General features: G+C 49.1%; 1 protein-coding gene across 2 annotated transcripts in view; it reads right to left on the bottom strand.

The window, feature by feature from the left end:
* Nucleotides 1-12403, bottom strand: part of NAA25 (N-alpha-acetyltransferase 25, NatB auxiliary subunit) — a 335868-nt gene that overhangs the window by 224353 nt on the left and 99112 nt on the right. For both annotated transcript variants that reach the window (XM_063964363.1, XM_063964364.1), the window contains exon 6: nt 11569-11676. In XM_063964363.1, coding sequence (XP_063820433.1) covers nt 11569-11676 — 108 coding nt within the window. The remainder of the gene's footprint in view (nt 1-11568; nt 11677-12403) is intronic.

Raw genomic sequence — 12403 nt, 5'->3', positions numbered from 1 at the left:
TCTGTATCCAGAACCATCCCCAGGAACAGTAGACGCGTTGTAGAAACCAGCTGCGACTTTGGAATATTCAGGATCCAGCCGTGCTGTTGTAGCACTTCCCGAGCTAGTGCTACTCCGATCAACAACTGTTCCCTGGACCTCGCCTTTATAAGGAGATCGTCCAAGTACGGGATAATTAAAACTCCCTTTATCTGAAGGAGTATCATCATTTCGGCCATTACCTTGGAAAATACCCTCGGTGCCGTGGACAGACCAAACGGCAACGTCTGGAATTGGTAATGACAGTCCTGTACCACAAATCTGAGGTACTCCTGGTGAGGAGGGTAAATGGGGACATGCAGGTAAGCATCCTTGATGTCCAGTGATACATGTAATCCCCCTCGTCCAGGCTTGCAATCACCGTTCTGAGCGATTCCATCTTGAACTTGAACCTTCTTATATAAGTGTTCAAGGATTTTAAATTTAAAATGGGTCTCACCGAACCGTCCGGTTTCGGTACCACAAACATTGTGGAACAGTAACCCCGTCCTTGTTGAAGGAGGGGTACCTTGATTATCACCTGCTGAGAATACAGCTTGTGAAACGCCTCCAGCACTGCCTCCCTGTCCGGGGGAGCTGACGGCAAGACAGATTTGAGGAAACGGCGAGGGGGAGACGTCTCGAATTCCAGCTTGTACCCCTGAGACACTACCTGTAGAATCCAGGGATCCACCCGTGAACGAGCCCACTGGTCGCTGAAGTTCTTGAGACGGGCCCCCACCGTACCTGGCTCCGCCTGTGGAGCCCCAGCGTCATGCGGTGGACTTAGAGGAATCGGGGGAGGACTTTTGTTCCTGGGAACTGGCTGTATGTTGCAGCTTTTTCCCTCTACCTCTGCCTCTGGGCAGAAAGGACGCGCCTCTAACCCGCTTGCCTTTCTGGGTCCGAAAGGACTGTACCTGATAATACGGTGCTTTCTTTGGCTGTGAGGGAACATGGGGTAAAAATGCTGACTTCCCAGCTGTCGCTGTGGAAACGAGGTCCAAGAGACCATCCCCGAACAACTCCTCACCCTTGTAAGGCAAAACTTCCATGTGCCTTTTAGAATCTGCATCTTCTGTCCACTGCCGAGTCCACAATCCTCTCCTGGCAGAAATGGACATTGCGTTAATTTTAGATGCCAGCCGGCAAACATCCCTCTGTGCATCTCATGTATAAGACAGCGTCTTTAATATGCTCTACGGTTAGCAATATAGTGTCCCTGTCTAGGGTATCAATGTTTTCCGACAGGGAATCTGACCACGCAGCTGCAGCACTGCACATCCATGCTGAAGCAATAGCCGGTCTTAGTATAATTCCTGAGTGTGTATATACAGACTTCAGGATAGCCTCCTGCTTTCTATCCGCAGGCTCCTTTAGGGCGGCCGTGTCCGGAGACGGTAGTGCCACCTTTTTTGACAGACGTGTGAGCGCTTTATCCACCCTAGGGGATGTCTCCCAACGTGACCTGTCCTCTGGCGGGAAAGGGTACGCCATTAGTAACTTTTTAGAAATTACCAGTTTCTTATCGGGGGAAGCCCACGCTTCTTCACACACTTCATTTAATTCATCAGATGGGGGAAAAACCACTGGTAGCTTTTTCTCCCCAAACATAATACCCTTTTTTGTGGTACCTGGGGTAATATCAGAAATGTGCAACACATTTTTCATTGCCGTAATCATATAACGAATGGCTCTATTGGAATGTACACTAGTCTCATCGTCGTCGACACTGGAGTCAGTATCCGTGTCGACATCTGTGTCTGCCATCTGAGGTAGTGGGCGTTTTAGAGCCCCTGATGGCTTTTGAGACGCCTGGGCAGGCACGGGCTGAGCAGCCGGCTGTCCCACATCTGCTATGTCGTCAAACCTTTTATGTAAGGAGTTGACACTGTCGCGTAATTCTTTCCACATGTCCATCCATTCAGGTGTCGACCCCACAGGGGGTGACATCACATTTACCGGCACCTGCTCCGCCTCCACATAAGCCTCCTCATCAAACATGTCGACACAGCCGTACCGACACACCGCACACACACAGGGAATGCTCTGACTGAGGACAGGACCCCACAAAGTCCTTTGGGGAGACAGAGAGAGAGTATGCCAGCACACACCAGAGCGCTATATAATACAGGGATACACACTACACACAGTGATTTTTCCCCTATAGCTGCTATAATACACAATTTGCGCCTAAATTTAGTGCCCCCCCTCTCTTTTTTACCCTATGGAGCCTGGAAACTGCAGGGGAGAGCCTGGGGAGCGTCCTTCCAGCGGAGCTGTGAGAGGAAATGGCGCCAGTGTGCTGAGATAGCCCCGCCCCCTTCACGGCGGACTTCTCCCGCTTTTTTCAGGATATTTATGGCAGGGGATTTTACACATATATAGTCTTACTGACTATATTATGTGTTGTTTTGCCAAGTTAAGGTATTTATATTGCAGCCCAGTGCGCCCCCCCCCCCCCCAGCGCCCTGCACCCATCAGTGACCGGAGTGTGTGGTGTGCATGGGGAGCAATGGCGCACAGCTGCAGTGCTGTGCGCTACCTTAATGAAGACCGGAGTCTTCAGCCGCCGATTTTCTGGACGTTCTTCTTGCTTCTGGCTCTGCAAGGGGGACGGCGGCGTGGCTCCGGGACCGGACGACCGAGGCTGGGCCTGTGTTCGATCCCTCTGGAGCTAATGGTGTCCAGTAGCCTAAGAAGCCCAAGCTAGCTGCAAGCAGGTAGGTTCGCTTCTTCTCCCCTCAGTCCCTCGAAGCAGTGAGTCTGTTGCCAGCAGATCTCACTGAAAATAAAAAACCTAAATATACTTTCTTTCTAAGAGCTCAGGAGAGCCCCTAGTGTGCAACCAGCTCGGCCGGGCACAAAATTCTAACTGAGGTCTGGAGGAGGGGCATAGAGGGAGGAGCCAGTGCACACCAGGTAGTCCTAAATCTTTCTTAAGTATACAGATGTGGATAAATCCACAGGGAACCAGCGCTCAAACCCTATTTGTAGTGGTGAATGATACGGTTATAAAGTGAAACTAAAATCAATAATGAAAAAGCAGGTAATATACTTAGGGTTGTTTATTCTAAGATGCTGAGATACTTTCTTTCCCAACAGGTATAAATTCGGTTTAAAAGTCAATCAGTGATTGGGGCACGCTCCTGGTTTGAGCTTAAATTCTGAAGTGCAAGGTTCAATTGAAAGAACAAATGCTGTAATCTTTGTAAAGTCGAAAAAAAGAAAAAGAAAAAAAGAAAGAAAAATGCCACAAAAAAATAATAATGATATGTACTAAAGTCCAAACGGTTTACAAGTCTATACAGACTGCGGCGTCCCGCTAATCTGTGCTCTGAAGTGAAGGATTCTCTTGTGAAGTGATGAACAGTTGGCAGCGGTAGTGTATGCTTTGGTTAGAGTGGAGAATAAGGACCCTGGACTGGCGCTATTCCTCCTGCAGCACGTCCCACAGTAGAGCGCCCGAATCAGGCCCGCTCTGTGGGGCCGCTGACCTGGGGTGTGCGCCTGTCACAGAGGCGAAGTGGACACGGCCGGAGCTCTCCGAGCGGCTGGCCGCGCCTCTCCTCCTCCTACAGGGACTTACCTTCTCCCTTCCCCTCCGCCTTCCACTCTCCGCTGTCTCGGGCTTCTTCCGTCGCCTGGCAACCGGTTGCTTCCGGAACTCCGGATCACGTGACCGGATGGTTTGCGGAAAGGATTAGCAGTACTGTCCTTCTTTGTAGTGAATTCAAAGAAGAAAACAAAGAAGGACAGTACTGCTAATCCTTTCCGCAAACCATCCGGTCACGTGATCCGGAGTTCCGGAAGCAACCGGTTGCCAGGCGACGGAAGAAGCCCGAGACAGCGGAGAGTGGAAGGCGGAGGGGAAGGGAGAAGTTAAGTCCCTGTAGGAGGAGGAGAGGCGCGGCCAGCCGCTCGGAGAGCTCCGGCCGTGTCCACTTCGCCTCTGTGACAGGCGCACACCCCAGGTCAGCGGCCCCACAGAGCGGGCCTGATTCGGGCGCTCTACTGTGGGACGTGCTGCAGGAGGAATAGCGCCAGTCCAGGGTCCTTATTCTCCACTCTAACCAAAGCATACACTACCGCTGTCAACTGTTCATCACTTCACAAGAGAATCCTTCACTTCAGAGCACAGATTAGCGGGACGCCGCAGTCTGTATAGACTTGTAAACCGTTTGGACTTTAGTACATATCATTATTATTTTTTTGCGGCATTTTTCTTTTTCTTTTTTTCGACTTTACAAAGATTACAGCATTTGTTCTTTCAATTGAACCTTGCACTTCAGAATTTAAGCTCAAACCAGGAGCGTGCCCCAATCACTGATTGACTTTTAAACCGAATTTATACCTGTTGGGAAAGAAAGTATCTCAGCATCTTAGAATAAACAACCCTAAGTATATTACCTGCTTTTTCATTATTGATTTTAGTTTCACTTTATAACCATATCATTCACCACTACAAATAGGGTTTGAGCGCTGGTTCCCTGTGGATTTATCCACATCTGTATACTTACCATTTAAGGGGGGGCGGGACACCCCTCATTACCAGCAGCACACCCCGCCTCAGACTAACACCTCAGTGCGCAGAGAACCCATTTCCCTAAATCTTTCTTAGTTGTGCCCAGTCTCCTGCGGAGCCGCTATTTCCCATGGTCCTTACGGAGTTCCCAGCATCCACTAGGACGTCAGAGAAATGTTCTAAAGTCCTGAAAACAAAAGGCAACCAGTAGCCCATAGTATATAGCACCTACCACCCAAATGTTGTATATAAAGATGAAACCCCCATTAAAGAGAATTCATTTACAGAAAATGCAATGAGATGACTAATACCTCTTTTCCACTGAAGTCCTGGGTCTGACCTGAGATTTGGAACACCGTTCCAAACCAGATCAGACCCGGGACAACCCCATTTCCACCATGGCGCCAATCCACAGTTTTACCCGGATTGGTACTATTCACATTGCAAACGGGTGCAGTGCCAGTACTTAAGAGATATCATCTCCTTGCGCCGGGAGAGCGGTTCTCCCCATCCTGTAAACAGGTCCCGGGTCGGATGACCCAGGTAACACCATTACACTGCAGCTCACCTGGGATCTTCCCAGGTAAAACCCTGCCTGGGCAGGAATCCTGGCTTGCTGCGCAATAACCAGGGATTTACAGGTTAGTGAAAAAGGAGTATTAGTAGCCACCATACACACTTAGATGTTGCTATTACTCCCCTTGCCCATGTAATTGGCTGCACAAGGGCAGCTTCTATAGACCATGCTATTAAATCAGGGAAGCAACAACAGATTGGTAAATCCATAAAATACGCTGTACCAACTAAAGCCACGTACACGGTCCAATTTGTCTTCACGATTTTGACTCTACAGTTAAAATCTTAAGAAAAGTTACAAGTCAAAATCGCACCATATGTATGCTCCTGCGATGCCAATGGGAACTTGCACGGGATCAGCATTGTAAAAAAAAAAAAAGATTTTACTCACCGGTAAATCTATTTCTCGTAGTCCGTAGTGGATGCTGGGTACTCCGTAAGGACCATGGGGAATAGACGGGCTCCGCAGGAGACTGGGCACTTCTTTAAAGAAAAGATTAGGTACTACATCTGGTGTGCACTGGCTCCTCCCTCTATGCCCCTCCTCCAGACCTCAGTAAGGGAAACTGTGCCCGGAAGAGCTGACATTACAAGGAAAGGATTTGGAATCCAGGGTAAGACTCATACCAGCCACACCAATCACACCGTACAACTCGTGATAACTATACCCAGTTAACAGTATGAACAACAACTGAGCCTCATTAAACTGATTGGTCATAACAAAAAACCCTATAGTTAAGCAATAACTATATACAAGTATTGCAGAATTCCGCACTTGGGACGGGCTCCCAGCATCCACTACGGACTACGAGTAATAGATTTACCGGTGAGTAAAATCTTATTTTCTCTGATGTCCTAGTGGATGCTGGGTACTCCGTAAGGACCATGGGGATTATACCAAAGCTCCCAAACGGGCGGGAGAGTGCGGATGTCTCTGCAGCACCGAATGAGCAAACTCAAGGTCCTCCTCAGCCAGGGTATCAAACTTGTAGAATTTTGCAAACGTGTTTGATCCCGACCAGGTAGCAGCTCGGCAAAGTTGTAAAGCCGAGACCCCTCGGGCAGCCGCCCAAGAAGAGCCCACCTTCCTCGTGGAATGGGCTTTGACCGATTTAGGATGCGGCAGTCCAGCCGCAGAATGTGCAAGTTGAATCGTGCTACAGATCCATCGAGCAATAGTCTGCTTAGAAGCAGGAGCACCCAGCTTGTTGGGTGCATGCAGGATAAACAGCGAGTCAGTTTTTCTGATTCTAGCCGTCCTGGAAACATAGATTTTCAGGGCCCGGACTAAATCCAGCAACTTGGACCCTCCAAGTCCCGAGTAGCTGCAGGCACCACAATAGGTTGGTTCAAATGAAACGCTGATACCACCTTAGGGAGAAATTGGGGTCCTCAATTCTGCCCTGTCCATATGGAAGATCAGATAGGGGCTTTTACATGACAAAGCCGCCAATTCTGACACACGCCTAGCCGAAGCCAAGGCCAAAAGCATGACCACTTTCCACGTGAGATATTTCAACTCCACGGTCTGAAGTGGCTCAAACCAATGTGATTTTAGGAAATCCAACACAACGTTGAGATCCCAAGGTGCCACTGGAGGCACAAAAGGGGGCTGAATATGCAGCACTCCCTTAACAAACGTCTGAACCTCAGGCAGTGAAGCCAGTTCTTTTTTAAAGAAAATAGACAGGGCCGAAATCTGGACTTTAATGGATCCCAATTTTAGGCCCATAGTCACTCCTGACTGTAGGAAGTGCAGAAATCGACCCAGCTGAAATTCTTCTGTTGGGGCCTTCATAGCCTCACACCAAGCAACATATTTTCGCCATATGCGGTGATAATGTTTTGCTGTCACATCCTTCCTAGCTTTTATCAGCGTAGGAATGACTTCAACCGGAATGCCCTTCTCCATCAGGATCCGGCGTTCAACCGCCATGCCGTCAAACGCAGCCGCGGTAAGTCTTGGAACAGACAGGGCCCCTGCTGTAGCAGGTCCTGTCGGAGCGGCAGAGGCCAAGGGTCCTCTGAGATCATTTCTTGTAGTTCCGGGTACCAAGTCCTTCTTGGCCAATCCGGAACGATGAGTATAGTTCTTACTCCTCTCTTTCTTATTATCCTCAGTACCTTTGGTATGAGAGGAAGAGGAGGGAACACATAAACCGACTGGTACACCAACGGTGTCACTAGAGCGTCCACAGCTATCGCCTGAGGGTCCCTTGACCTGGCGCAATATCTTTTTAGCTTTTTGTTGAGGCGGGACGCCATCATGTCCACCTGTGGCCTTTCCCAACGATTTACAATCAGCTGGAAGACTTCTGGATGAAGTCCCCACTCTCCCGGGTGGAGGTCGTGCCTGCTGAGGAAGTCTGCTTCCCAGTGGTCAACTCCCGGAATGAACACTGCCGACAGTGCTATCACGTGATTTTCCGCCCATCGGAGAATCCTTGTGGCTTCTGCCATCGCCATCCTGCTTCTTGTGCCGCCCTGTCGGTTTACATGGGCGACCGCCGTGATGTTGTCTGACTGAATCAGCACCGGCTGGTTTTGAAGCAGGGGTTTTGCCTGACTTAGGGCATTGTAAATGGCCCTTAGTTCCAGAATATTTATGTGTAGGGAAGCCTCCTGACTCGACCATTGTCCTTGGAAGTTTCTTCCCTGAGTGACTGCCCCCCAACCTCGGAGGCTTGCATCCGTGGTCACCAGGACCCAGTCCTGTATGCCGAATCTGCGGCCCTCGAGAAGATGAGCACTCTGCAGCCACCACAGCAGAGACACCCTGGCCCTCGGGGACAGGGTGATCAGCCGATGCATCTGAAGATGCGATCCGGACCACTTGTCTAACAGATCCCACTGAAAGATCCATGCATGGAACCTGCCGAAGGTAATTGCTTCGTAAGAAGCTACCATCTTTCCCAGGACTCGCGTGCAGTGATGCACCGACACCTGTTTTGGTTTCAGGAGGTCTCTGCCCAGAGATGACAACTCCTTGGCCTTCTCCTCCGGGAGAAACACCTTCTTCTGTTCTGTGTCCAGAATCATACCCAGGAACAGCAGACGCGTCGTAGGAACCAGCTGCGACTTTGGGATATTCAGAATCCAGCCGTGCTGTTGTAGCACTTCCTGAGATAGTGCTACTCCGACCAACAACTGCTCCATGGACCTCGCCTTTATAAGGAGATCGTCCAAGTACGGGATAATTATAACTCCCTTCTTTCGAAGGAGTATCATCATTTCGGCCATTACTTTGGTAAATACCCTCGGTGCCGTGGACAGACCAAACGGCAACGTCTGGAATTGGTAACGGCAGTCCTGTACCACAAAACGGAGGTACACCTGGTGAGGTGGGTAAATGGGGACATGTAGGTAAGCATCCTTGATGTCCAGTGATACCATGTAATCCCCCTCGTCCAGGCTTGCAATAACCGCCCTGAGCGATTCCATTTTGAACTTGAACTTCCTTATATAAGTGTTCAAGGATTTCAAATTTAGAATGGGTCTCACCGAACAGTCTGGTTTCGGTACCACAAACATTGTGGAATAGTAACCCCATCCCTGTTGAAGGAGGGGAACTTTGATTATCACCTGCTGGAGGTACAGCTTGTGAATTGCTGCCAGTACTACCTCCCTGTCCTGGGGAGTAGCTGGCAAGGCTGATTTGAGGTAACGGCGAGGGGGAGACGTCTCGAACTCCAGCTTGTATCCCTGAGATACCACTTGTAGAACCCAGAGATCCACCTGTGAGCGAACCCACTGGTCGCTGAAGTTCCGGAGACGGGCCCCCACCGCACCTGGCTCCACATGTGGAGCCCCAGCGTCATGCGGTGGACTTAGTGGAAGCAGGGGAGGATTTTTGTTCCTGGGAACTGGCTGTATGGTGCAGCTTTTTCCCTCTACCCCTGCCTCTGGGCAGAAAGGACGCGCCTCTAACCCGCTTGCCTTTCTGAGGCCGAAAGGACTGTACTTGATAATACGGTGCTTTCTTAGGCTGTGAGGGAACTTGAGGTAAAAAAGTCGACTTCCCAGCTGTTGCTGTGGATACGAGGTCCGAAAGACCGTTCCCAAACAATTCCTCTCCCGTATAAGGCAAAATTTCCATGTGCCTTTTAGAATCAGCATCACCTGTCCACTGCCGAGTCCATAATACTCTCCGGGCAGAAATGGACATTGCATTAATTCTAGATGCCAGCCGGCAAATGTCCCTCTGTGCATCTCTCATATAGAAGACGACGTCTTTAATATGCTCTATGGTTAGCAATATAGTGTCCCTGTCAAGGGAATCAATGTTATCAGACAGGGAATCAGACCACGCTGCTGCAGCACTACACATCCATGCTGAAGCAATAGCAGGTCTCAGTATAGTACCTGAGTGTGTATACACAGACTTCAGGATAGCCTCCTGCTTTCTATCTGCAAGCTCCTTTAAGGCGGCCGTATCCTGAGAAGGCAGTGCCACCTTTTTTGATAAGCGTGTGAGCGCCTTGTCCACCTTAGGGGATGTCTCCCAGCGTAACCTATCCGTTGGCGGGAAAGGGTACGCCATTAGTAACCGCTTAGAAATTACTAGTTTCTTATCTGGGGAACTCCACGCTTCTTCACACAATTAATTTAACTCATCAGATGGGGGAAAAGTCACTGGCTGCTTTTTCTCCCCAAACATAATACCCTTTTTTGCGGTAACCGGGTTAATGTTAGAAATGCGCAACACATTTTTCATTGCCGTAATCATGCATCGGATGGCCCTAGTGGATTGTACATTTGTCTCATCCTCGTCGACACTGGAGTCAGACTCCATGTCGACATCTGCCATCTGAGGTAGCGGGCGTTTTTGAGCCCCTGACGGCCTCTGAGATGCCTGGGCAGGCGCGTGCTGAGATGCCGGCTGTCCCAAAGCTGCGTCATCGAACCTTTTATGCAAGGAGTTGACACTGTCGGTTAATACCTTCCACATATCCATCCACTCAGGTGTCGGCCCCGCAGGGGGCGACATCACACTTATCGGCACCTGCTCCGCCTCCACGTAAGCGTCCTCATCAAATATGTCGACACAGCCGTACCGACACACCGCGCACACACACAGGGAATGCTCTGACTGAGGACAGGACCCCACAAAGTCCTTTGGGGAGACAGAGAGAGAGTATGCCAGCACACACCAGAGCGCTATATAACAGAGGGATATACACTATACACAAAGTGAATTTTCCCCCTATAGCTGCTTATATCACAATTTGCGCCTAAATTTATGTGCCCCCCCTCTCTTTTTTACCCTTTCTGTAGTGTATACTGCAGGGGAGAGCCTGGGGAGCGTCCTTCCAGCGGAGCTGTGAAGAGAAAATGGCGCTGGCTGTGCTGAGGAAGATAGCCCCGCCCCTTCAGCGGCGGGCTTCTCCCGCTTTTTATAACGTTAATGGCGGGGGTTTTTGCACATATACAGTGTTATACACTGTATTATGTGCTTTTGTGCGCCAAAAGGTATACTAATTGCAGCCCAGGGCGCCCCCCCCCAGCGCCCTGCACCCACCAGTGACCGGAGCGTGTGGTGTGCTGTGGGAGCAATGGCGCACAGCTGCAGTGCTGTGCGCTACCTTATTGAAGACCGGAGTCTTCAGCCGCCGATTTTCTCCGGTTTCTTCCGTCTTCTGGCTCTGCAAGGGGGACGGCGGCGCGGCTCTGGGAACGGACGATAGAGGTCGGGCCCTGTGTTCGATCCCTCTGGAGCTAATGGTGTCCAGTAGCCTTAGAAGCAGAAGCTAGCTGCAAGCAGGTAGGTTTGCTTCTCTCCCCTAAGTCCCACGTAGCAGTGAGTCTGTTGCCAGCAGATCTCACTGAAAATAAAAAACCTAACAAATACTTTTCTTTATAGTGAACTCAGGAGAGCCCACTAAGTGCATCCAGCTCAGGCCAGGCACAGATTCTAACTGAGGTCTGGAGGAGGGGCATAGAGGGAGGAGCCAGTGCACACCAGATGTAGTACCTAATCTTTTCTTTAAAGAAGTGCCCAGTCTCCTGCGGAGCCAGTCTATTCCCCATGGTCCTTACGGAGTACCCAGCATCCACTAGGACGTCAGAGAAATATAGACTGTGCGGGCAAGGTCGACATTGGCTAGATCGGAGGCTCATGCCTCCAGGCAGTTTCTAGCCGATATCGGTCATAAGCCGAAAAGGCACCCTGTGTACGCACCATAAACTAAGGGAGATTGAATTATTTTATACATAAGGAACAGGTGAAACAACCTGGCTTTAATGAGTTGAACTTAACACCTAGAATCTCATGAAAGCCTAATAAGAAATTGCCTTAATGAGGTCCCTCATAATACTCTTCAACTTAAGTGAGAAAATTAGGAAAATATTTTTGTGTCTGCATCAGGACATCGGATAGGACATTACATGTACACTCTGTAATAGAAACATATGCCAGAATACATATCTGCAGAAAATGACAAAGGTTTTACCTCAGCTTCTGCTTCAATCTTGTCCTCTTTCACCATTTTTTCAACCATTCTTTCAGCCAGGGGCAAAAACATTGTTTTGGAAAGTTTTTCATCTTGTGCTGAAATAGACTGTATGCGACAAGATATTAAGGGGGAGAATACAATTGTTTTTTGGTGCCCTGCTCCCAATGGAGCAATTAAATTGTTGCTCCAATTGGGCATGCATACATCAGACGCCCATTATTTCTGCTCGCCCCATTCAAGGAGGTGACCAAAAGTGTGTGCAAAGTCCAGCTGTTCACACCCAATACTTTACATGGGTTAGCAGCTTTGCGTGGCTAAACCTGGTGTTTTTGGGTGCGACAAGTGTGAAAAACAATGAGCGTCTGAACATACATCTGCATATCGCCCCAATCGAAAATAATCAAAAAACCATTTGTGGACTAAAAACATTGAATCACCCCCTAAGACTACTTACTAGGAAAAGCCGTAAGTTGCAAGACTGTAAACAATTTTATTTATATTACATTTGTTATAACAGCTCTCTTTTCAGTATGGGTAGAAAACTTTAGAAATCACTGTTGCTGCTTGCCCAACATCCTGCAAGCTACAATGACACAACACTTCTTTAACCGAGTGTTACCACTTTGTTTCTATTTTTCCTATCATATTGAAGTACCCAATTTGAAGGCTGAAACAGAAGTCACGTTAATGCAACATTCATATAACACATATAATTGATTCCCAGTGAATGAATACTGCTATCAATGGGTTAGGTATGTGTGACCGGCGGACTACTGATACAGCTGACAAACAGTCGGCTTCCAGTAACAAATATCAGATTGGTGTACTGCAA

The sequence above is a fragment of the Pseudophryne corroboree genome, chromosome 1 (assembly GCF_028390025.1).
Source record: "Pseudophryne corroboree isolate aPseCor3 chromosome 1, aPseCor3.hap2, whole genome shotgun sequence".
Classification (NCBI taxonomy): Eukaryota; Metazoa; Chordata; class Amphibia; order Anura; family Myobatrachidae; genus Pseudophryne; species Pseudophryne corroboree.
Note: the sequence above shows the minus strand (reverse complement) of the source record. Positions and strands in the feature narration are given on the sequence as shown.